The sequence below is a fragment of the Prionailurus bengalensis genome, chromosome C2 (assembly GCF_016509475.1).
Source record: "Prionailurus bengalensis isolate Pbe53 chromosome C2, Fcat_Pben_1.1_paternal_pri, whole genome shotgun sequence".
In the NCBI taxonomy this organism is placed as follows: domain Eukaryota; kingdom Metazoa; phylum Chordata; class Mammalia; order Carnivora; family Felidae; genus Prionailurus; species Prionailurus bengalensis.
Window position 1 is genome coordinate 12,844,407 of NC_057350.1, and position 25,471 is coordinate 12,869,877.

At 50.6% G+C, this 25,471-nt stretch overlaps 1 protein-coding gene across 1 annotated transcript in view; it reads left to right on the forward strand.

Moving 5' to 3' along the window:
* The window catches only part of URB1 (URB1 ribosome biogenesis homolog), a 73,386-nt gene that overhangs the window by 37,795 nt on the left and 10,120 nt on the right, over nucleotides 1-25,471 (forward strand). Inside the window, exons 20-30 of the mRNA XM_043593739.1 lie at nucleotides 385-603; nucleotides 1,368-1,547; nucleotides 3,217-4,072; nucleotides 4,879-5,080; nucleotides 5,760-5,946; nucleotides 8,521-8,579; nucleotides 10,883-11,076; nucleotides 12,090-12,200; nucleotides 12,507-12,570; nucleotides 16,014-16,185; nucleotides 16,684-16,786. Of these exons, the coding sequence (XP_043449674.1) occupies nucleotides 385-603; nucleotides 1,368-1,547; nucleotides 3,217-4,072; nucleotides 4,879-5,080; nucleotides 5,760-5,946; nucleotides 8,521-8,579; nucleotides 10,883-11,076; nucleotides 12,090-12,200; nucleotides 12,507-12,570; nucleotides 16,014-16,185; nucleotides 16,684-16,786 (2,347 nt within the window). The remainder of the gene's footprint in view (nucleotides 1-384; nucleotides 604-1,367; nucleotides 1,548-3,216; nucleotides 4,073-4,878; nucleotides 5,081-5,759; nucleotides 5,947-8,520; nucleotides 8,580-10,882; nucleotides 11,077-12,089; nucleotides 12,201-12,506; nucleotides 12,571-16,013; nucleotides 16,186-16,683; nucleotides 16,787-25,471) is intronic.

Genomic DNA, 25,471 nt, shown 5'->3' on the forward strand with positions numbered 1-25,471 from the left:
AAGGGCCTTTGGAAGGCAAAGAGCTTGCTGAGCTGGCTCCTTTACAGGATTGGCAGTGATTAGTCACAATGACTCCTCAGAGTCAAGTGAGCGCCCCTCATGGCTCCAGCCTGCGGCATCTGTTCTCGGTGTGTGAGCACCTTCCTGATCCAGTGCCTTCGTGTTCACGCGCTCTGGGAACGGATGTGTGACTGAAAACATTGGGCTTAACTTCTTCCTTAAATAAAATGCCGGGCAGTCACATATTTTTTAGTTTGAGGACACAATTGTGAAATGTCCCCTTGTCATGAATGCCACCCTGTACCTTTTTTAGCAGACTGTGCACCCTGTTCATCTGTGGTGGTTTTTCTTTCCTTCTGTCCGGGCTTTTGCTGCCTTCCCAAGCCCTTTCAGACGCCGGGAAGTCTCGCCCCCCAGGGTCCTCCGGCCTCCTCCTTCTCCGCCCTGTTGCAGACGGCCTACGAGAGCGAGGGCGCGCTCCTGGACGAGCAGGTTCAGGCGCGGCTGCGGGCCGCCCTCCCGCACCTCCCGATGCACCAGGTCCTGCGCTCGGCGAAGCACCTGCTGCTCTACATCAGGAGCACCGTGGAGACCTTCGGCCAGGTGAGCGCTGCTGCCCCCCGGGCCCACAGCCCCTGCGTGCTCCCACGTCTCTGCCTACAGAATGGCCGCCTCTCATTCGAGTCCAGACCCAGCGACCGTGTCGATAGAGTATTGGAGTCTCGCTGTCACCCCATTGCACACAAGGGGACTTAGTGATGTGACACACGCAGGGCCACGGAGGTTCCTCCCCGCCCCCGCCGCTTCCCCACAGCTGGGAGCCTGAGCTGCTGGTTCACCGCCGCTCTGTGCCGGGCTGCACCCCCTCCCGGAGCAGACGTGCAGAGGCGGCTGCGGCACCCGTTTTCTGCAGGCCTCACTTGCAGATTCTGGACCTTCAGCAGGCGCAGACAGCATGGCCGACCTCTGTTGCTGGGGCAGCTGTCAGTCGGGCCAGGGCCCCTCCCACGGCAGACCGGACCGGTGCGCGGCCAGATGCTGCCTCTCTCAGAAGCGTTAGTTTAGTAGTTCGTTGGTGAGCTTTCTGTCTCCAGTGTGGTTTACAGAGTTTTAGTTTGCGTTTTCCTCATCTTGGTCAAAATAAACCCGGTTCCTTCGTGAAGGTTGAGGGCGCACATCTTCCTGAGAAAGGACCTTGAGGTTGTTGGGGTTTTGTAAGGACCGGCCGCGCTGGCCTGCCTCCCTCCTCAGTCCTTGTTTCTGGGAACATGGCACCTTCTGGTCGCGGAGGGACTCGGTCACTGTCGCGGTGACTGGGAGCCCTTCCCTGGCCTGAGCTCTCGTGTGTGTGGCTCTCATCCTCACAGCTGGGCCGAAGTGCAGGGCCCCCCGTCCTGCAGCTCCTCCTGGACCTCCTCAGGCTTCTGGTCGTCCACTGTGCGCAGCTGGACGCGCAGAACCAGCAGAAACGCGAGGCTGCCCAGGCCGAATCCGACCTCTTTTTGGACGTGGAGTCCGTGGCCTCGCTGGAGCTGGCCAGTGACAAGGTACCGCTGCCCTCCTTCCGTGGGTCTCCTTCCTGTTAGCCTTCTCCTGTAGAGTCTCGGACCCTGGCTTTCCCTCTGCTTCTTGCCCTAGACAAGTACGTGTTCATCGCAGGTAAGCGAGGAAACGCAGCGTAGAGGAGATGCTGCAAGCCATCCGTGACCCTCACACCCACAGATGAGCATGGTGCCATTGGGCGTTTCTCTTTCCAGTCGGTTCCCTGCTCCCACTCGCCCTCCCTGCAACTTGTTTCCCCTCTCCTTACACCGGGAGACGTGAACATCTTGAGAAACCCAGGAGGAATGTTTTTCTTTTGAACAGTTGCAGCCTGTGTCGGATAAAGGCTGGGCAGTGGGTGCGGCTCGTCCCAGCAAATACACGCTGGGAACTTGCAGCTCGGAGAAGGGGCCTTTGTCCTGCTGTTAACCTTGTGCGGCCTCTGTGGGGCTGGGGCCAGGGTGAACCCTTCTCTCTCAGTCTGCATCTCACCTGCAAACAAGTTCCTCATCTCATAGTCTAATGACGGCCTCCTTCCTTTGATCTCCAGGTTGACTTCCCGGGAGGTGGCCGGGGCGGCAGGACCACCTATGAGCCGTTTGACAGGGGCAGGGCGGTGCTAACATGAAATCACGCTTTTCTGTTTTTTTTGTGTTGTTTTTTTTTTTGACGTTTATTTTATTTTTGAGACAGGGAGAGACAGCATGAACGGGGGAGGGTCAGAGACAGAGGGAGACACAGAACCTGAAACAGGCTCCAGGCCGAGCTGTCAGTACAGAGCCTGACGCGGGGCTCGAACTCACGAACTGTGAGATCATGACCTGAGCCGAAGTCGGATGCTTAACCGACTGAGCCACCCAGGCGCCCCACACTTTTCTGTTTTTAACGGGCGCAGCTCTGTTGGAAGGTGTGATGGATTCCTCTTTCCTTCCTTGACGAGTGAAGGAGGAAGGACAGCGTCTTCCCATCCTCGGGGACTGTTGTTGGGACTTTGTTGGCTAGGAACCCTGTTCCGCGAGGCTGCTTACAAAGATCGTTCCCTAACCTGGCCAGGCTGCTCACTGCTTTGTGCTCGGTGGTTTAAACCCAGTGCTAGGTCCGAGCGAGTTCCCCAGGGGTCACTCAAGGCTCAGCCTCCTGGAACGTGACCTTTAGTTCCAGACCGTGGTCTTGCAGCTGTGTCCCCATGTGCTGTTCCAGGCGCGGGGTCTCTCCCAAACCGTGATCACGCTGCTCCGGTTGACGGGAGATCCCCACGTCCCCCCAGTCAGATTGATGCTGGAGGGCAGGGCTGCTGAGCGGAGTCCAGATGACTGGCCTTCATCGCATTTCGGCTTTCCTACACAGCCCGTCCCCTGTCCAGAGGGACTGGAGAGCAGTTTCACTGTGCAGTAAATTCACTCAAGCTGAACTTCTCAGACACGTGCCGGTGTGGGTGGGGCCCCCGCCGAGTCACGGTCGAGCCGTCACAGTCGCCCCGGGGAGGGGGTGTGCTGTAGTCGGGTTACAGCTGTGATGGGCTCAGATTGGGGTGCTGCGGGGCACCCCCGAGAAGGGCATCAGAACTCGGGCCGGGGGATGGGGTGGCTTAGGAATGCTCCTCCCTGCCCTTCATCCTACTCCCCGCTGGCCCTGGGCCGCGAGTGAGGTCTGTGCCTTGTTGCCGTATTTCAGACGCTGGAGGAGGTGCTGGTGGCCATCCTCAGACATCCCACGCTGGAGGGCTGGTACCTGGCCCTGGAGCGACGGGCCCTCCCTCCGCACGCCCTCAGCCCCATCCTCGTGAAGCTCCTGGCGGCCCAGCTCAGTGCGGGGGTCCTGCAGCTGCTGCTGGCGAGCGCCCCGATCCTCCGGAGCATCTGTCAGCTGGGCCTCCTGGCCGGGTACTCGGAGGCCATCACCCGGAGCGTGTTGAACGAGCTGCAGAACAGGAGGGCGGGCCGGGCCACGTCTCGGGCAGAGACCCTCCCGCAGCTGGAGGCCCTGCAGGAGCTGCATCCGTACATGGAGGGCGCCCAGCTCCGTGAGGTCACCCTGGCTTTGCTGAGCCTGCCCGAGGCCCAGCTGGTGGCCCCGGGACCCCCAAAGTCCCCCGGGAAGGAGAGACACCTGAACGCTCTCGGCAAGACGCTGGTCCAGCTGTTGACCCACAGCCCCCAGGATCAGCTGCAGAGCTGCGAGCTCCTTTGGGCCTCTGAGTTTGTGAAAGGCCTGGGGGCTTTGCTCCCCACGTTGGCTGTGGACGAGCTGGACGCCGTGTTTCTCCACACTCTACAGAGAGAGCCCGTGTTGGTCCCCGTGGTCGGGGTCGACGTGCTGGACTACTGCCTGGCCCGGCGGACGCAGGCGGCCCTCAGCACCGCCGCCCTACTTGTGAGGCTGAGCTCCACCCACCTGCTGCGGTTTGAGCTGTGGTGCAGGCGGCCCGGCTCGGGACTCTGCCTCCAGGAAGGCCTCGACGACTTCCTCCCCCTCGTCCACGTGTACCTCCGGTGCAGGACGCGGGGACGCTTCACACGCCCGGCGGGAGGTACGGGAACAGGTGACGTCGGGCAGCTGGAGGCGTTAAGTCCGAGGATGGGGAGGTGGGAGCCGCAGGTCCGTTGCTGCGCCTGGAACGTCCACGTTTAGGCTGTGGTGTAGTTCTGTCGCTCCTTCAGCCGCTGACTGACCCGCCTCTGGACACTGAGAAAGCGGGGAGATTCTCACTCGCCACCCCTCCCCTGTCTGGGCCTGTGGCTTGAGGTGCCGCCCCCACGCTCCTGCCCACCCTGAGCTCCCCACAGGAAGGGGGCAGGGGTGGGTCAAGGAGGGAGCCGCACCGGGACCAGAGGAGGCGTTTGGGATGGCCGTCCTTGTCCCACCCCGTTGTCCCCCCCCAAAGCGTCCATGAGTTTACCCGGAGTCCGGGCAGCTCGGGCTCAGCCCTTTCGCTCCACCCGTAGAGTTTCAGGCGAGTCAGCGGTTCTTGGTGCACCGCTGCTCACGTGCCTCTCCAGCTCCCGTGTCCTTGAGGCACGAACCCCGAGCGAGTTCAGGGCTTTGGTACTCACGCGCTCGTTACCAGCATCGAGCCAGGCGCTGCGCTCGGGACCCAGCGTCAGAGCGTCGACTGACCAGGTGACCCGTGTGTTGTGCTGGTCAGCATCTAACCTGCCGGCCCTTGCGTTTGCCACTTTGCACGGCATCAGCACTCCCGCCCTGGCCAGCATCAAGTTGCGAGCGTGACCTCTCCCCGTCACAAGATGCCTCAGGGTTAGCCACGGGCTCTGTGAGCTGCTGCACGCTAACTCCAGCACAGCGTGGTGTGTGACTGTCCTTTTTGTCTCTGCCTAGTGTCCTCTGCTGTCATTCCCGTCTTGAGGAAAGCTCTGTGGAGGCAGCTACAGACCAGGCTTCTCAGTGCGGATGGGCCCCCAGGGTCTGGGCTGCATCACGAGGTCCTGGCCCAGCTGGTCCCGTTTGCAAGAGCCAAGGACCTTGGTATCCTCATGGACCGTTTGCCTAGCCTGCTTCAGACCCCAGGCAGGCACGAGAGGTATGAAGGCTTAGATTGTCTGACGGCCGTTCCTCTCCCCGCTTCACTTTTCCCTGTAGTTTTTACATAAACTAGTGAGAAATTGCTTCCCTGCTCGTTCGGGGAGAAGGCACTTCCTACAGGAAGTCTGCCTCCAGCCATCCTGCCCGGAGCGAGCGCATCTCCATAAGCGGATGGTTGGTTCTGATTCCCTGAGAGCGGCGGTTCTTATCTAGGGCTGATTTTGCCGCCTCCAGAGGACCGTTGCCAACATCTGACATTTTTTTATCATCGTGCTGTGAGTGAGGGGTAGTTGCTCCCGGCATCTAGAGAGTGGAGGCCAGGGGTACTGCTAAATACCTTACGCACAGGACTGTCCCGTCTTCTCCCCCACGAGAAAGAATAGTCTGGCTCAGGATGTCAGTAGTGCTGACTTGGAGATAGTCTCATTTAGGCGAAGCCCGGACAATGTTATCTTTTTTTCTGGTGCACTAATACTGTTTCCCCTAATTGTGAAAATGCTGGTACCCCTGTGACGCCGGAGCAAGGAGGCAGGGGCGGCCTGTGATTCCTGTCTTCGGGTGTTGTAGGGGCAGGGGACTCGGGGCACCAGTCCCAGGTGCGCAGTGTAATGGTGGTAACACTTAAGCTGGAGGGATTTAGGCCATCCCTCTGACTTTCTGCCTTTTGTCTGCTGCAGCTGGAGCGTGGCCGACTCTGTGTCCGCAGTCCTGGACGGGTCGGCAGAAGAGCTGCGTGCCTGGAGAAGGAGTCTGTTGGCGTCCTGTGTAAAATGGCTGGTCGTGTCTTTCAGTGGCGACCAGCAAGGCCAGGACGGCACCCAGGATCAGGAGAGGCAGATGCTGCTGAGATTTAGTGAGCTGTTGGTAGGCGTCTTTCCTCTTCTTAGGGACCCTGGCTACGTTTTTAAGGGAAGGAGTGAAATAGACCAAGGTGGACAGACGGACCCCAGGCTAGGTGGCTTGAATGGAAACCAGAGGGAGACGAGCCGGGCCGGGCCGTGTCTGGGAGGCAGAGCGGCAGGTGACAGGCAGCCCTGAAACGGTGGGCCTCCTTGTACCAGCCACGGATGTTGGATCTTTTCAGGCACTTTTTTGCTTCTACTGAGATGGTCGTGTGGTCTCGTTTTTTCGTTTACTCTGTTAAGATGACTTTCATAAATTGATTTCAGTCATTAACCCAACTTTACCAGGATATACATATATGGTTCTAACGTATTATGGCTTTTCCATATTATTGGATTTGACATACTCATGTTTTATTAACAATTTTCTCGTGCATGTTGGGTATTTGTAATTTTATCTTCTAGCAGTGTCTTTCTTTGGTTTTAGGAACAGGTAACACAGCTCTCAGAATGAGTTGGGAAGAATTTCAGTGGGCATAAAAATCTAGATTTTATATATTTTTTAGGCTTTTTGAAAGAGTGGCTTTAGTGTTTTCTGGTACGCATAGGTTTTGATAAGAAATCTGTCATTCTTATCTTTGTTTCCTCCCCTTTAGGATTTTTTTTTATTAGGATTTTTTTTTTTTTAAAGCAATTTGATCATGGTGTACCTTAGTGTAGTTTTCTTTAAGATTTTTATGCTTGAGGTTCATGGAGCTTCTTGGCTCTGTGAGCCCAGGGCTATCATAAAATTTGGAAATATTCAGCTCTTATTTTTGGCCATTATTCCCTCCTGTTGAAGTGTACTTTTTAAAAATATATATATATTTTTTGGTACAGAAATAATATCCTGAAGCGAAGGCATTATTTCTCAATGCACGATGTCAAATTGTGTTAAAACTCCTAGAGTCTGTGACTAGTGTTAAAACCCTGCACCCAAAATTTAAAAAGTAATCCTCAGGAAAATAACCCCAAGTGACAGTTGTGTGATAAATGTTTATAGGTCATAGATCAAGCAGTGTGCTTAAGAGATCTTGCAACCTGTGTTTCAGTCTTAATTCATTGTTACAGGTTTATGCATTCGAGGCTCACAGGAGCCCAAATACGGCAGTGCAAGGAGGGAGGAAGGGACATCCCTGATATCTAGAGAGAGCTGAGCGTAGAGGAGGGTGCTGGGCTCCCCCACCACAGGTGACAGTGGACCCTCCTGTGCGGCCCCATGGTCAGCCCCCCACCCAGCAGGCCGGCTTGATAGCCGATGAAGATTTGTGTTCTTCAGGCATGCCTTCTTCCTCCCCCACCTTTCTTTCTCTCTTCTTTTTCCCTCTTTAATAGATGTAACATTTTTAGAATGGTTTTAGGTTCACAGCAGTGTTAAGCAGCCAGTACGGAGTTCCCCTTTGTTCCCTGCCCCTAGGCACACACAGCCTGCCCCACTGTCAGCACGCCTCACCAGCCCCCCCTTTTAAAAAACATTTTTTTTTAACGTTTCTTTGTTTTTGAGAGGGTGCGAGCTGGGGACGGGCAGAGAGAGAGGGAGACACAGAATCCAAAGCAGGCTCCAGCTCCAGGCTGTCAGCACAGAGCCAGATGTGGGCTCTCATGAACCGTGAGATCATGACCTGAGCCAAAAGTGGGTGCTTAACCGACTGAGCCACCCAGACCAGCCCTTTTTGTTTTTGTTTTTTTTTTAACTGAGGAATAATTTTCATGTTGGGAAATACAGGCTCTTAAGTAGAGTTTAATGTTGACAAACGTACCTACGATTGTGCCCACACTCCTGCCGAAGATTTTCATCGTCCCAGAAAGTTCCTTCCCTCGAGAGCATGCACCCCTCTGATTTAACACTGTGCCGTATTTGGAGGTGTTCTCTACGTCAGTGACTGCGGACCTGCGTTGGCTCGACTAGCGATACAAAGGTCTCCCCTGCAGATACGTGCTGTCTTGTGTTTAAGGAGCCACGTGTGGCCGGACCTGTGTGTGGTGCCATCATCTAGTACCTTCTGAAATGGAGGACAAAGGGAAAAATAACACGACTGTTAAGAAATTTTTTTCTACTCCTTTTATGATCGTAGACAAGTAGCTCTTGACAGAACTGCTAGCAGAAATAATAAAACAATTAAAAAAATTAAAGTCAGAAGCAACCACATGCTTTTGTAGATTGCTTGGGTGTATTCCATATTTGCCGAATGACTCTAATTTAAGTTCTGTATTCTTTATTTTAAGTTAATTGAAGGGGCGCCTGGGTGCCTCAGTCAGTTAAGCGTCTGACTCTTGTTTCAGCTCACGTCATGATCTCATTGTTCGTGAGTTCAAGCCCTGTGTCGGGCTTTGCACTGACAACGCGGAGCCTGCTTGGGATTCTCTCTCTCTCTCTCTCTCTCTCTCTCTCTCTCTCTCTCTCTCTCTCTCTGCCCCCCCCCTCGCTTTCATACGTGTGTGCACTTGCACGTGCGTGCTCTCTCTCCCTCTTTCAAAATAAACTTAAAAAATATATATGTAAACAAAAACGAAAGGACAGTCTCCCCTGTATATCTCGTGCTTGTTTTATTCACAGAATTTCCTTAATGAAGTGGATCCTGGAGATTGGCAGAAATTTGTGAAGACTGGACTCAAGTAAGACGATTTCATTTTCTCGGTGCGATCCGGTAAGGGTGTGAGTGCACACCGCAGGGCCAGCCTGGGAGCTTGTTGGCACCGTGTCTGTGACGGAACAGGCCCTGTTCCGTTGGCAGAGATAACGAGGTGTACCGTGGAGAGGCTGAATGCTTTGCCCGTTGACGTAGAGTCTGCTTCTGTAGATGATGAGAGAAGCGGCCTTGAACAAATGAAATCCTCAGGGCACCTGGGTGGCTCAGCCGGTCAAGCGTCAGACTTTGGCTCAGGTCACGATCTCACGGTCCAGTTCGTGAGTTCGAGCCCCACGTCAGGCTCTGTGCTGACAGCTCAGAGCCCGGAGCCTGCTTCGGATTCTGTGTCATCCTCTCTCTCTCTGCCTCACTCCCGCTGGTGCTTTGTCTTCCTCTCTAAAATAAAGTAAACATTAAAAAAAATTTTTTTTTTTTTAATGAAATGTTTTTTTAGAAACCAGAAGTGTGCAGAGGATAACACAGCAGCACCCGGATTTAATAAGTGCCGACCACTTCCTGTATTTGTCCCGATTTATTCTCTTCCCTCCCCCGAGAGCGTACTTCTGAGGTCACGGCCGTGACGGTTTTGGTACTTGGGTTGCACGCCGGCAGGTCTCTAAACAGTAATGGTATTACTTAGTTTGCTTAGTGTTCTGTACACGTTCACGTTGTGTGTCCTTTGTCTTTTTGGCACCCGAGTGTTTCTGAGTTACCCTTGCTGCTACACAGAGTCCTAAGCCCATTTGCTTATACTGCGGGGTGGGGTACAGAATTCTGTCTTAAGACCACACCACAGTCAATGTAGCCAGTCCCCGGCTGGCGGACGTCTTCCTCCCTCCCTCCCTCCCGTTCCTGCCCCAAAGGATGCCTTTCTTAGCGCCCTGTGCTGGCTTGTCTCAGGGTGGGGCACTCGCTGTCTGCTAGTGTGGGCACAGCTTCAGTTTCACCAGAATTTTAACGTGCTCTCCAAAGTTTCTGAGCCACCCTAGCGTGGTGTTTCCTCACATCCTCACTAGCACTTGATATGGTCAGACTCTAGTTTTTAGCAAGCGGACGACCATGAAACAGTGTTTTGTTGTACCTGTAATTTTCATTTCCCTGGTTATTCACCAACTTGGAGCAGAGGAAAATACAATACCCGAGAGGAGAGAAAGATGTGAAGGTGGGTTACGGGTTAATGACAGCCATGGATCACCATCACAACATGGTGACATTTTGTTCAGTCTTCAGTTAATTTATATTTCTAGAATGCCCACTATATGCTAAGTGATTCTCAACATCATTCACATATGACTAAAAAGCTGCCCTTTTTTAGAGCACGATGCTTTCATTCCTTCAGGGGGTTCTGAGGGATTTAAAACAGAGAGGGCCTCTGAGCCACTGGACGGGCATATTGAATAGCTGGAAGGACGGAAGGAACAGGGGGAGGCTGACCTGGCAAGGTGGGCTGGGCAGCGAGCGTCATCTCTATTCAGGGTTGGCTGTTCCTGGGTCTCCTGACTTTTGAAGTAAACAGGAAGTTCGTGTGGTGTTTGCGCTATCAGGAAAATAAATGCACCCCATGCCTGATTCACAAGTACCCCCTGTGATGGGTGGGTGGCTGGGGGGGGGGGGGGCAGTGATAAAGCAAGTGTAATGGAGCGACAGCAGTAGAATCGAGATGGGGATATGGATGTGCACCGTAGACTTCTCATCTTTGTGGTGTGTTAGAGATTTTTAAAAAAATGTTTTAACGTTTATTCATTTTTTTTTTTCTTCAACGTTTTTTTTTTTTTTTTTTTTTTTTTAATTTATTTATTTATTTTTGGGACAGAGGGAGACAGAGCATGAACGGGGGAGGGGCAGAGAGAGAGGGAGACACAGAATCGGAAACAGGCTCCAGGCTCTGAGCCATCAGCCCAGAGCCCGACGCGGGGCACGAACTCACGGACTGTGAGATCGTGACCTGGCTGAAGTCGGATGCTTAACCAACTGCGCCACCCAGGCGCCCCACGTTTATTCATTTTTGAGAGAGAGACAGAGCAGGAGAAGGGGAGGGGCAGAGAGAGAGGGAGACACAGAATGACAAGCAGGCTCCAGGCTCTGAGCTGTCAGCACAGAGCCCGACGTGGGGCTCAAAGCCACAAACTGAGATCATGACCTGAGCCGAAGTTGGATGCTTAACTGACTGAGCCACCCAGGCGCCCCTAAAGATGTTTCTTAATAAAACATCAAAAGTTTTTTCTTGTCTCTTGTGAAATGAAACTCCCCTTTATGAAGCTCTTTCCCCCTTTGATTCTTGCCTCCTAGATTTCGGTATCAGGACCACATGTTTTTAAAGGCCCTCCATGCTGCCATACAACGCCTGTACCTTCCGGAAAACTCCGTGTGCACGCAGCTCACCCAGCTTCCGGCGATCCACATGATGCTCACGCAGCATTCTCTGTTTTTGCCGACTCTACTCAAGTCTGAAGAAGAGGAAAACCCAGACAGTCAAGTAAAAGGTGACCCCTCACCCCACCCTCTCATCTCACATAGATTTTATTTCCTAATTTCGTGGAGCTCGCTGTGCACCAGAGTTTAGCACCTGTGTGTTTCCGGAGCTGAGGAGCATTACCCAAATGGCATTAGGCTATTTTGTTTCTATCAAATCCAAGCTAAAGCAGTGTTCCCTCTGACTTCGGGTCAAGCAGCAAGCACAGACCTTTCTTCAAAGTCTGTTATTACAGAAGTCACGTTTAAGGTCTTACTGCCGTATCGCAGGCCCATGTTATAATCTGGGAAGTAGGGGAAGTTAGATGGGTGTCTGCCCTGGGAGGAATTGTTTGCTTGTGTGAGATGCTTTCATGAAAAGATTGAAACTTTCATTGAGGGTGAAGGGTTCGAACGTCCCTGTTAACAGTTCCCTGTCAGGAAGGTCTCTGAAAGCCCGGGTTCTGAAGCTTTGCCCCTAGTTCAGTGGCATTTATTTTAGCCCCTGTGACCCTGAGTTTCGTGTAGGCTGTGGGAGAGGTCAGACGAGATGGTCTGAAGGGCTCTGTCCTCTTGAAGCCACGCTCTGCTTAGAGACAACATGCCCAACCGGGAGAAATCACCGTGGGGTCGGTCTGTAATAAACTGCTAAGCTGACGAAACCGTCACCCAGGTTACTGGTGTGGGTACTAGGAAAAGCAGAAAGGCCCCACCCTTTAGTTAGGCAGGAGGAGGGATGTGTTAGAGATTGTGCTAATGTAACCATGGAGGAAAGTGCTCAGGTTTTAAAATCTTCGGTGGGATGGGGAGTGAAGAGGGTGACGGCGGCTTGTCAGAGACCTGGGAAGAGAGACCATTGTGAAGACGTGTTTTTTTATCTTAAAAAAAAAGCAAAAGATGATCGAGGCACAGTCCAAAGACCAGTATTGTTCAGAGAAGGATATTTGAATCACTGAAGTGTTCCCTGAAATGCTTCCTCCTCTGCTTTTATTCTGTGTGCACGTCCCCCCGCGCTGTTGTGCATTTCAGCGTTCTTTTCTTCCAGAAGCGCTGGTGGATCTGATGTCAGTGGTGGTAAAGCTGTGTCCCTCTGTCTGTGAAAGCAGTCACTTTTCAGTGCTCCTTGGGGCCTATGGCGCCACTCTCAGTGTCCTGGGTAAGGGTGTGAGGAGCGGGTGGTACGGCCAGAGAGTGTGTGGGGACCGGGCGATATGATCGTGCGGTGTGTGGGACCAGGTAGGGAGTGTGTGAGGGGACCAGGCAGGCGATACGACCAGGGAGTGTGTGGGGACCAGGCCATGTGACCGGGGAGTGTGAGGGGACAGGACAGGTGGTATAACCAGGGAGAATAAGGGCACCAGGCCATATGAGCAGGGAGTGCGTGGGGACCAGGCAGTGTTCTAAAGCAGAAGGAGCATGTGAGGGTTTCAGTTTTCTAAATGGACTTTGATTTGACTTCTAGACCAGAAGATTCTGCTTCTCCTCCGGGCGTATGAACAGAACGACCTCAGCCTTGTGAACTTCAGGTGAGCACTGGGCCTGGGGGTGTGAGCAGCAGGCTTTGAAGGGGCCACCCCAAAACTGGGGCTCGTAGCGCACAGCAGGCTCCACGGATCTTCTCTCATGTGTTTGTTTGGTTTTTTAATTCTTTTTTACGTTTATTCATATTTTTTGAAAGACAGAGAGAGACCCAGCACAAGCAGGGGTGGGGCGGAGAGAGAGGGGGACACCGAATCCGAAGCAGGCTCCAGGCTCTGAGCTGTCAGCACAGAGCCCGACGCGGGGCTCGAACCCACGAACCGTGAGCTCATGACCTGAGCCGAAGTCGGACGCTCATCCGACTGAGCCACCCAGGCGCCCCTCATTCGTTTTTGATTCTTGGGGGAAGGGTGAGATGGATGGGGCTCCCCTAACACACACCGGTTCTCATGAAAACTCGGCCTCATGCTCCAAGGTTCGCCTGTTGGCAGGGCAGCATTGGCGGGGCCACCCTCCTGACTGTCACAGACCTGCCCCCAAACTCACTTCGAGCTGGAGGGTCTAGTTTGGCTGATTTTTCTCACGCTTTACTTCAGATGGGAGTGACTTTGACAAGGCGCTGCTGGGGAGAGGAGTGGGGGGCTGACTGGATGTTAATCCACTCTCCCTGTGTCTCTCGGTGCACACGGGTGCTGGTCTGTCTCTGGACTTGTCTCTGTCCCTGTGTGTTTGTCTCATTCTGTGTCTGCCTCTCTGTCCCTCCCGAGTCCCCAGGGGCTGTGTCCTTGGGCAGCACAGCTTTGGCCTGAGGGGCCAAGATTGATGCCTTCCCCTGAGGGCCATCCCCCCCACCCCCCAGGGTCAAGGTTAACAGGGGACTTTTGTCCAATGAGCTGCTCATGGAAAGCATCTTAGCTTCTCTGTGCTGCCCTCGCATAGTCTTTTCTCCTTACCATTTAGGGCCCGCTCCCTAACATCTGCCCAGTACGTACATGAAGAAGAGCCTGGTGTGTTAAGGCAGGAAGTGAGTGAACTGGGCCAAGATAAATACTTCGGGAGGAACTCTGCGGAGGGGAGAAAAAGATAATTTTCATGGTGGAATACTTTTTTTTAAAGTATTCCATGGCATACTTTATATATATATATATATTTTTTATTCTCTTTTGAAAGACAGAGACAGAGGGCGAGCAGGGGAGGGGCAGAGAGAGGGGGAGACACAAAATCCAAAGCAGCCTCCACGCTGAGCTGTCAGCACAAAGCCTGACACAGGGCTCGAACCCATGAACCTCAAGATCATGACCTGAGCCAAAGTTAGACTCAACCGATTGAGCCACCCAAGTGCCCTCCCCCGTTGCCCTCCCCCCCCCCCCCCCCCCCCGCTCCTTTTTGATTTAAAGATAAAAGCAGTATTAGCTGAGAAGCCACCCAACCCCCACAGGAGGAAAAACAAAAACAAAAACGTTTCTATCTCTTAAGAATGCCCAGGTCATGAATAAACATTCTTTTCCTTCCCCTAATGAACTGGCCTCACCTACTGCTTTGGAATTGGTGCCGCGTCAGCTGTACCCTTTCTGGAATAAATAAATGGTCCTCGTGTATGTAAGGGAGAGGAGAGCAAAGGGAAGAAAGAGCCGTTTTAGTCTCACTTGGGCCTCAGAACACCTTCTGTCTGAGAGAGTGAAGGAAGTTGAATGGGCTGCCCAAGGAGGGCGGGTCAGAGCTGGTTATGGGAGCAGCCGGCTCTCAGCCCAGGAGAGGGGAGGTGGTGCTCACACAACTCTGTGCGGCGAAGTGACAGAAGAGTCTCCTCAGAGCCAACGTGAATGTCACATCCATCCCTGGAGGAGCAGGCCCGAGCTAGGGAGCCTCATAGGAGCCCTGCAGACGTTCAGCGGACGGATCTCATGCCAGTAAATGGTGCCCGTTCGACGTGCGTATCCAGTCTGTTAGCTGCTTGCCTGTTTACTCACCAGGGAACAGCCTAGCAAAGAAGGTTATTTATTTATGTGTTAAACGTTTGTTTATATTTTGAGAGAGAGAGAAAGAGCATGAACAGGGGAGAGGCAGAGGGAGAGAGAGAATCCCAAGCAGGCTCCACACTGTCACTGCAGAGCCCGACTTAGGGCTCAGACTCATGAGGGACCATGAGAACGAGACCTGAGCCAAAATAAAGAGTCAAGACACTCAACCAATGAAGTCACCCAGGCGCCCCAGACTATTTATTTTTTAACTTGAATGGCTGTCATTGATCTGCACAGAAATGAGCGTGTACCGAGAATTCAGAGATAGGTTCATTGAGCCCTTGCTGGGGCTGGGTGCTGGGTCAGCGCTATTGAGAATACCTAGAGGAATAAGACACAGTCTTGCTGTCTGGTGAGGGGGTCAGATTGTTGTAAGTGTAACTCCTTACGATTGGCCTTTGGTGGTGAAGGCCGGCGGTTATGGCACATGAGGGGAACCAGGGAATGCTTCGTGACAGGGTTGGCATTGGAGGGATTTGATGGAGCTGAAGTTGGTGGCGGAGCCTGGGGACACCATGTGGAGGGAACAGTGTCTCAATGGCTGTGAGTCGGGAAAGTCATCCATTTCTGGGCACGGTGAGGTCAGCTTCTGTGCATCACAGGATATGTGTAGGGACAAGGTGGTGGGAAAGCTAGACAGGCTGGTTGGTAAGGGTTTTAAATATCAGACTGAAATAATATCATTTCCATCCAGGCAACGAGATAGCTGATAGACATTTTGGGACAGAGACATGGCCTTCCTCTGAGCTCGGCTTTCAGGGAGCATCCTCTAGCAGTGGGGAGGTGGGGAGGAGGTAGTGGGGAGGGAGGTAGGAGGAAGTCAAGGTGGTTTCTTGGGGGCAGCTGTAATGGGTGTTGGTGGCATAAAAGGTCGAGGTGTTTATATAAAAGACTCGAGGCAGGGACGGCCAGAAGGCTGTTCGTGCAGACCTGCTCTACTCGCGGCCACCTGTGAACAGGAGAAGGTTTGAATCGGTAAAGCGTCATCAGGCAGCCAGGATTCTGCTGCTGTGACCCAGGATGGACTCGAGCCAGACCCCCCCCCAGTTTTGCCTTCCAGCTGTGCCACTAACCTGCTGGGCAATTGACTAGCTGAGCAACTTTCTTAACCCTCTTGGTGTCTCTTCCCCCGTTTGCAAAATGGGAGTAGCAACAGTACCTACCTTATGGAGTTGTTACACAGATAAGCAAATTAATGGGTGTGGGGGGTTTAGAGTAAGTGGCACATCATAAGCTCCATACAGGTGTCATTGTCCACCCCCCCCCCCCCAACACCCTCTTCATTGCTGGCATCTCCACCACCCCTCTTCCCCCTGTGTCATGATGGAAATGAAATGATACATGCTCCGGACAATGCCTGGAGTGTGCTGGCTGCTCGACCAAGCTACCCATGATGGTCATTGTCATCAGCATCGATTCTGCTCCCGTGGGGCCCTGTGACCAGTGTGCTCTCCCTTGTGCCACTCCAGAGTGCTGCTGTGGGGCCCAGTGGCTGTGGAGCATCACAAGACGTGCCGGAGTCTGGGCAAGTCGCTGTGGCAACAGCCGAGCGTCGGGGACATCCTCCGCCTGCTGGATCGGGACCGGATGATGAAGACCATCCTCCACTTCCCCCAGAACCGGAGGCTGCTGCCCCCTGAGGTGCAGGGGGGCCCCAGGGCAGAGCTGTTGGGGAACGCTCCCGGCAGCCATGGGTGCCGTTGTGCTTGCCTGGCAGCTGTGAGTGCCGTTGTGCTTGCTCCTTTGAGGGTTCTGTTTGCACCCTCTACTTTGGCACACTGTACATCTGTGACATGCCAGCGCTGTTTCTCTTAGGGTTTGTTAACATCAAGTTAAGTAAAATCCCAACTGTATGCAAAGCTACCAAGACAGGACCCCCATTGGCCCGTCACTCAGCTTCAACAGTATGAGCACTGGCTGTGCGTATTTCATTTGTAACTTCCCCCGTAAGAAAGGCTAACTCGAAGCAGAGCCAACGATATCCATTTCACGCAGAAGCAGTTTTTTTACGGAGCCATTTTATTTTATGCTTTTGAATATTCACAATAATTGGAACTCTAGATACAGTGGGTGAGCATTCACATGTTAATTACGTTTAAGAGGCCAAACCACACATTTTTTTGTTTCGGGCTATTTCAGGATGGACAGGAACTGATCTTCAAAGACAGGAGCACAGTGGATCTAGATGGCCTTTATGACCCCTGCTTTCTCCTGCATCTCTTCAGTGAATTGACCAGGCCAGGTAACTGTAGCCTTCTCTGGTGCGCGGCCGGAGGAGCGGGCTTCTTTTCTAAACAAAAATTTTTTTTAACGTTTATTTATTTTTGAGAGCAAGAGAGTGAGCGAGCATGAGCAGGGGAGGGGCAGAGAGAGCGGGAGACACAGAATCCGAAGCAGGCTCCAGGCTCTGAGCCATCAGCACAGAGCCCGATGCGGGGCTGGAACTCACAAATCGTGAGATCATGGCCTGAGCTGAAGTCGGACACTCAATCTACTGAGCCACCCAGGTGCCCCCGGAGGAGCGGGTCTCTCATGGTAGTCCCCACTGTGATAATTGAGGATTGTGATTAATCCCAGGAGGATCCTCATCTGCCTTCTCACCTTTTCAGGAAAGTAACAGTGAATGTTTTGAATATAGTGATTTGAAAAACAAAAATTATAATTTTAAAATTTGGGAGCATCCCTTCACGCTTGATCTTTTTCTAACTCTGTAGCAAGAGGCTTTTCTGAATTCTCACTAGGTAGTGATCCAGTACCACCAGATTTTATCCTTGAGAATGAGTGAGAGCCTGCCGAGGTTGGCTTTTTCTTGGCTTAAGTATATTTTTGAAATTGTATTTTGTGTCTAGTAGCCTGAGGGTGGGAGTCTTCGTGAGTGAACGGGAGGGAGGAGGCAGAACGCAGACATACGCACACATACCCACTAGGGCTGACGGGTCTGATTCCCAGGTCAGGTAGGTCTGTTGGTTTGGGACATTTCGTCAGCGACAAGCGTGTCATATCCCATTGTGGTTTTTTTTTTTTTTTTTTTTTTTTTTAATTTTTTTTTTCAACGTTTATTTATTTTTTGGGGGACAGAGAGAGACAGAGCATGAACGGGGGAGGGGCAGAGAGAGAGGGAGACACAGAATTGGAAACAGGCTCCAGGCTCTGAGCCATCAGCCCAGAGCCTGACGCGGGGCTCGAACTCACGGACCGCGAGATCATGACCTGGCTGAAGTCGGACGCTTAACCGACTGCGCCACCCAGGCGCCCCTCCCATTGTGGTTTTAATGTGCATTTTCCTAGTGGCTGATGATGTCCGGCATCTTGTGGTTCATCTGCCATCTGTACATCCTCTTTGTTGAAATGTCAGGTCATGTCTTTTGCTCATTTTCTTTTTTTAAAAAAAAATTTTTTTAATGTTTTTATTTATTTTTGAGACAGAGAGAGAGACAGCATGAGCAGGGGAGGGGCAGAGAGAGAAGGAGACACAGAATCCGAAGCAGGCTCCAGGCTCTGAACTGTCAGCACAGAGCCCGACGCGGGGCTTGAACTCACAGACTGCGAGATCATGACCTAAGCCAAAGTCAGACGCTTAACTGACTGAGTCACGCAGGTGCCCCTCTTTTGCCCATTTTCTAATAGGATTTTTTTTTTTTTTTTACTGTTGAGTTTTGAGGGTTCTTTATATATTCTAGATACTCATCCTTCATTGCATATGCGGTTTACAAATATTTTCTCCCAATCCGTAGCTTACCTTTTCATCCTCTTCACAAAGTCTTGACAGAGCCAAAGTTTTTTGTTCTGGCCAAGTCCAATTTAGCGGTTTTCCTATTTATGGATCACACTTGTATTGGTATTCCTGGCTGGAGAGGCTAGAGTGGCCCATGACTGCTCTTCACTGGGCCTCCCCCTGACAAGCCTCTGATGCCCAGTGGGGGGCAGGAGGGGCCTCTGGTTACTGCCTCCCTCCCCCTACTTCCATCTAGGCCTCCTCTGACAGACGCCAATCCGGCAGGGGACTTGGGGCTCTGTGTCACAGCCTGGCAGGCTGAAGGCCGGGCTCCGCACTTGCCTTCACTGGCGCGGGTGGGCGCCAGCCCCGCGGCTTTCTGTGAGGTGTTTGGCTGAAGCAGAGCAGTTATTTATTACCTGAGTTTTCTGTCGGGCTAGGCTGCTTCTTTTCTAGTCTTTTGTCTCAAGACTAGAAAGAGTAGGCTTTTGTTCAGGTATTGTCTGTGCCTGTTGATTTTTGGAGTTGCTGGCTTCTTCAGCTCGAAGTCTGGGACACCAGAAGCAGAAAGAAAACACAGGGAACTCACCTGAGGTCCCCCAGCTGGTCAGCTTCCTTTCCACCTTTTAGAGTCGTCTTAACATCTGTCCAGTATATTTGAGTTGTACTTACTAGTAAAAGTAGAAAAAATATCGTCAACTCCATCGTCCCAGAATTATACATCTAATTTAAGTAATTTTTACCATTAGATGTCATAGTCACTGTTCAAAAGTCAGGCGGTACCAAAGGGTGTGCGGTGAAACTCTCCTTACCCCCCCGACCTCTCACCATTGTTTCCTCCTAGCGGGGACACGTTACCTGTTCCTCGCATGCGTTCCTGGGCCCAGCTTGCTTCTTTGAGACCTGTCATGACTCTAGCCGGGCCTGTGTAGACGGCCGCCCAGGGACAGGCGTGGTGTGCGGGTAGAGGCGCGCGGTCCACGTCTCTGCTCTTTGCCGTGGCCGGCGTGATGCCGGCAGGGACCCCAGGCTCCTTCCTGCTGAACTTAACATCCACGTGGATTTAGGTACACTAGGAGACCATGTGTCCTTATTCGTGCCGTTCTGTTCGTTTTTCAGCTTGAAGTTGCCTTTTTATGAGGCGCCTGGGTGGCTCAGTTGGTTAAGTGACTTCGGCTCAGGTCGCAATCTCCCAGTTCGTGGGTTCGAGCCCCATGTCAGGCTCTGTGCCAGCAGCTCAGAGCCTGGAGCCTGCTTCAGATTCTGTGTCTTCCTCTCTCTCTCTGCCCCTCCCCTGTCTGCGCTCTGTTTTTCTCTCTTTCTCTCTCAAAAAATAAACATTAAAAAAAAAAAGAAAAGATTTAAAGGTGTCTTTTTATGCTCCAGCGTGAACAGATTGGTGCTGCCTTTCCTAACAACAGGATGACAGGGCTGGGTCTCCTCAGGGCTTTCCCACTGGTGGCCCCTGGGGTTGCTGTAGTGCCCTGGCCTCCGGAGGCGTGGTGTTCTGTGGCTGAGCTAGATTTCATCTGCTGGAGAGCCAGGCATTTCAGGTCCGCCGCAGATCGCCGTAATGGCAAGCGGGTATCTTAACCGTCCCGGTGACTTCGCAGCAGGTTAACCTAGGCACATGGACCAGCGTGCGGCCCGGAAGCTCTCCTTCCCCCACCCCTGCCCTGGCAGCACTGGTGAGGTCTGTTTCTCATCAAATGTGAAAATAGATTTTCCACAGTCTGCAAATATGAGGTAACTTGAGTGGATTACAACAAATCATTTAGTCGGTTGCTTGGTCTCTTAATAGAGCTTTTAAGAGACAGAAGGCAGAGGCTTGGACGACACTGATAGAAAAGTACTAAAAATAGGACACAGTGTTTTTCTCGGAATCTTGAAGATTGCCCTTTTTGGGTCGGGAGGACAGTGTCTGAGAGGCCTTTTGTGAAGAGAGCTAATTAGGAAGTGGGCTTTTTAGGGAAATCTCCAAACACAGCCTATTTTGAGTTCTATTGGCATGATACAGGTAGGAAGATTTGCAAAACATGCCTGCCCTAAAAAGGATTTGTGGTAGCTTAAAATACCAGTTACACTAAAGTCATTCATAGTAAAGCAGAAAATTTTGAAAAGTACAGAGGTGGATAGAGATATGAAAGTAATGAAAATATTAAAAGAAACAAACAGACAAAAATTAGGTCATTAAGTTTTACTTAGGAATACTTATCGTCCAGAACAAAAAGTAGAAACGTAATGTTTTAAATAAATTTTGTCGTCTGATAAAAGGAAGCATACCAGTTTGTAGGGAAATTTCTAGCAGTAAAATGGTGAGTTGAACAGAACAGAAATCTGTGAACAGCATATGGCCAATGTAGACTAGGTTTATTGTTGTTGAATTAAATCATGAATCAGTTTTTCATATTCTTTTTAACACGTGTTTTTCTCTTTGGTTTTGCTCTGGTGAAGCAAGCATGAAGAATGTTTTGTTTTTTAACTTTTTTTTTTAATGTTTATTTATGTCTGAGAGAGAGAGCACGCGAACAGGGGAGGGGTGGAGAGAGAGAGAGGGAGACACAGAATCCGAGGCAGGCTCCAGGCTCGGAGCTGTCAGCACAGAGCCCGACGTGGGGCTCGAACCCACAAACTGTGAGATCTTGACCTGAGCCAAAGTCGGACGCTTAACCGACTGAGCCACCCAGGCGCCCCATCACGAAGAATGTTTTAAATGAACTTTAATTGAAGTGTGATGTAGAGAAACGACCACAAATCCTATGTGTGTGGTGGGAGTTTTGGTGAAATCACCAGCTGGATCAAGGAGCAGAACGTAGTGGGCAGCTCTCCCTAGTCAGTATCCCTTCCTCCCCAACAGGAGCCAGGGCCCTGTATTTGAACTTTATGCATTATGTGTTCTCTTGTCTCAGCTCCGTTTACCCCACATTATGCTTGTGAGTCCTTCATACTGTGCGTAGCACAGAAAGCTCTCAACAAAGTGTTGTTACTTCCTGCAGTGACACCTGGGTCCAAGTGTTGCTAACGTCTTGCGATCCTAAATTGGGCATGTGATTAGTTTTTAAGCGTGACTGCCAGACTTCAGAGAAACTACAGTCTCACTTCTCCCGTTCAGCCTTTTGCTGTAAAGGGGAACCTGTTTTCTTAACCTTACTGCTTCCCTGCTTTGAGTCCTTGGCTGAGAAACAGGGTCAGCCAGGGCTGTTAGCAATGACAGTGACAGATGCTTTTTCCACAGTGAATTCTTGTCCTCAACAGAACTGGGCTGAGATCTTCAGCTCCTAAATCACGTGTGCCGCCAAACAGGGAGGCCGGTGTGCAGCTCTCTGAGCCTCGTCACCAGACCACGGGGACACAGGCCCCGTGGACTCCTCTCTCACCTGCCAGGCCGCCTCGGAGGGAAGTGGTGTAGAAGGAGGCGTCAGGAGGAGCCTGGCAGCTCCATAATACCACCACTGAAGCCCACAAAAGAGGGGCTGCTTTTTATTTTAATCCTTGAGAGCCATGCTGGTTGAGCCTGGTTGAATCTTTAATCTTCAGGTAGCATCTGAAGATCTGTTATCGCAAGGCCAAATTGCTGTTTGCAGGGCCCTGAAACAGAGTGGTGTTTATAACCGTTTTTTTAATAGCCTATTATACTTTCTGCACCCCCACGGCAGCTCTTTTCCTTAAATGTTACAAAGCCAGGACTTCTTGAAACAGCAGATGACGGCAGACGTGAAATGGACTTTTCCTCATGGACACGTGGAAAGTCCATTTGTCTTAGAGAATGTCGCTGATTATTAAAAATACCCTAGCCCGCTGAGTACTAGCTGTTTTTAGTGAGCGTGATATTAAATGTTTAGACTGTTCTCGGTCTCAAATATATTCCATTTATGTGTGTTGGTTATGGAGGTGTGTAGCTGTATCTTAACACATCTCGTCTTTCCCGAAACAGTATGCTATCCCACAGTTGGATGTTTTTTTTAAAGCTTTTTGAGTTTTCCCTCCTCATCAAAACTAGTCACTTGTTAGAAATGATAAAATTTAGTCTGCACACTCTTGGAGCCCAAGAGGCTTCCCATTATTCTTTTTTCATCCTTTTACTTGTAATCTGCATGTTGGTATTAAAAGTGGTTTCCTGTTGACACATGGATTTGGGCTCTGCCTTTTTGAAATCCAGTCTGACCATCTCTACCTTTTAGTTGGAACGTGTACACCCTTTACATTTAGTGTGATTATTGGTCCGATTCTGTGTCGTTTTCTTTGTTGGCTTTTAGCTACAGTGCACGTGTGTGTGTGTGTGTGGGTGTGTTACTTTAGGATATGTAGTACTCCCCTTCAGTTTATTGCAGTTCACTTTCAAGTGGGATTATATACCACTCTGTGGATAGTAGAAGCACCGTACAACAGTATTAATCCATCCCTGCCCCTCCTGGTTTTCCGTGCTGTTCTTACCATACATTTTACTCCTGTATGCTGTGACACCCACAATATGTTTGTTGTTTTTAAATGTCTTATATTTACCATTTTACAGTTGCCATTTCTGGTTCTCTTCATTCCTTTGTGTAGACTCAGATTCCTATCTCCTTGCTTCTGCCTGAAGTACTTCCTTTAAGAGTTCTTGTAGTTTCAGGGGCGCCTGGGTGGCTCAGTCGGTTAAGCGTCCAACTTCAGCTCAGGTCATGATCTCGCAGTCTGTAAATTCAGGCCTCACATCGGGCTCTGTGTTGATACTGGAGACTGCTTCAGATTTTGTGTCTCCCTCTCTTTCTGCCCCTCCCCCCTCAAAAAGTTAAAAAAAAAGAGCTCTTGTAGTTGAGGGGTGCGGGTGACTCAGTCAATTGGGTGTCTGACTCTTAATCTCGGCTCAAGTCATGATCTCATGGTTTGTGAAATTAAATCCCTGATAGCACAGAGCCCGCTTGGGATTCTCTCTCCCTCTCTTTCTGCCTTTCCCCTGCTTGTACTCTTTCTCTCTCTCACACAGTAAATAAAATCAATAAAAAAGAGGGGCACCTGGATGATTCAGTCAGTTGAGTGGCTGACTCTTTGATTTTCAGCTTAGGTCATGGTCCCAACATTGTGGAATCGGGCTCTCTCTACAATGAGCATGGGACCTGTTTAAGATTCTCTCTGTCTCTCCTGCCCCGATTGCACAGTCTGTCTGTCTGTCTGTCTCTCTCTCTCAAAAAAGAATTCTGCTCATTCATGTCTGCTAATCAGTTCTTTCAGGTTTTTCATAGGAAAAAAACCTTAACTTTTAAAAGGTTTTCATGGGGTATAAAATTCTAGACTGACAGGTTTTTTTTCTTACCGTACTTGAAAGATGATGCCACCTGATTTTTGGATTGCATTGTTTCTAACAAGCAACCAGCCGTCGTTCCTACTTTTTTTTTTTTTTTAAATTTTTTTTTCAACGTTTTTTATTTATTTTTGGGACAGAGAGAGACAGAACATGAACGGGGGAGGGGCAGAGAGAGAGGGACACACAGAATCGGAAACAGGCCCCAGGCTCCGAGCCATCAGCCCAGAGCCTGATGCGGGGCTCGAACTCACAGGCTGCGAGATCGTGACCTGGCTGAAGTCGGACGCTTAACCGACTGCGCCACCCAGGTGCCCCTTTTCTTTTTTTTTTTTTTTTTTTTTAATTTTTTTTCAACGTTTTTTATTTATTTTTGGGACAGAGAGAGACAGAACATGAACGGGGGAGGGGCAGAGAGAGAGGGAGACACAGAATCGGAAACAGGCTCCAGGCTCCGAGCCATCAGCCCAGAGCCTGATGCGGGGTCCTACTTTTGTTTCTGTATATGTTGTGTGACTGCTTTGAAGATTTTCATATTATTGGTTTCAAGCAGTTTAATTACGTGCTTTCGTGTGACTTTCTTTATGTTTCTTGTAGTTGGGGTATTCAGTGAGCTTGGTTCTGTAGGTTTATAGTTCTTGTCAAATTTGGAAAAACTTTGGCCATTGTTTCTTCCAACTTTTCAGGACTTCAACTACACATATATTAGCCCACTTGAAAATGATCCCACAGCTCACTGATGTTCTGTTCCTGGTTTAAAATTTTTTTTTCTCTGTGTGTTTCAATTTGGATCATTTCTGTTGCTGTCTTAGAGTTCATTAATCTCTTTTTCTGTAATGTCTAATCTGTTAATAATCTCCTTCAGTGCATTTTTCATCTCTGACATTTTAATTTTCATCTTTGGAACCTTGGTTTGGGTTTTTATAGCTTCCATGTGTCTAGTTAACATTTTCAGTAGTGTCTCTAGCTCCTTGTACACGTAGAATATAGTTATATTAGTTACACTAGAATTCTAGTTCTGTTACCTTTGTCCTATCTGAGTCATCTTCAAATGGTGGATTTTTCTAATGGGCTATATCCCTTCTTGTTTGAATGTCTGATAATTTTTTAGTGTAAAGCAGACACTATGAATTTTACCTTATTTGGTGCTGGATATTTTTTATTTTTTTAAGTTTATTGATTTATTTTGAGAATACGCACACACACATGCACGGAAGCTGGGGAGGCACAGAGAGAGAGAGAGGGAAAGAGGAATTCCAAGTGGGGCTCAAACTCATAAACTGAGATCTTGACCCGAGCTGAAATCAAGAATCAGATGCTTAACCAACTGAGCTGCTCAGGCGCCCTGCTGCTGGATATGTTCGTATTCCTGTGAATGTTCTTGAGCTTTGTTCTAGGACACATTTGAGCTGCTTAGACATGATTTGATCCTTCCAGCCTTGCTTTGAATCTCTGTTAGGTAGGACCAAAGCAGCATTTTAGTCCAGGACAGACAGACTTCACCTCACCACTGAAGAAACACCCTGCTAAGCAGTGTGCCCTCTCCCGGTGAATGTGAGGGTTTCACCCTGGCTGGTGGGACAGGACCCATGTCCAGGCAGGTGTGAGCCTGGGGTTGTCTTTTGTCCTCAGCCTCGGTAGCTTCCTCGTACACTCTTGCCGGGGCGGGGCACTCGGCCAAAGAGCCTGGTGCTCTCTCCGTGGAACTCTCTTCTCTGGGACTCTCTCTTGTGACATCTGGCCACCTTGGCCTCCCAGGCCTCCTGCTCCATCTCACACAACTCCGAGCTCTCCAGTCCTAGCCTAGAAGCCTCCAGGCTGCGAGCTGGGACTCTCGGAAGGTTCATCCTGTTCATTTTCACTCTTGGAGATTGCTCTCCTTTATCGCCTCATGTCCAGTGTCTTGAAAATCCTTGTTTTATTTGTTCAGT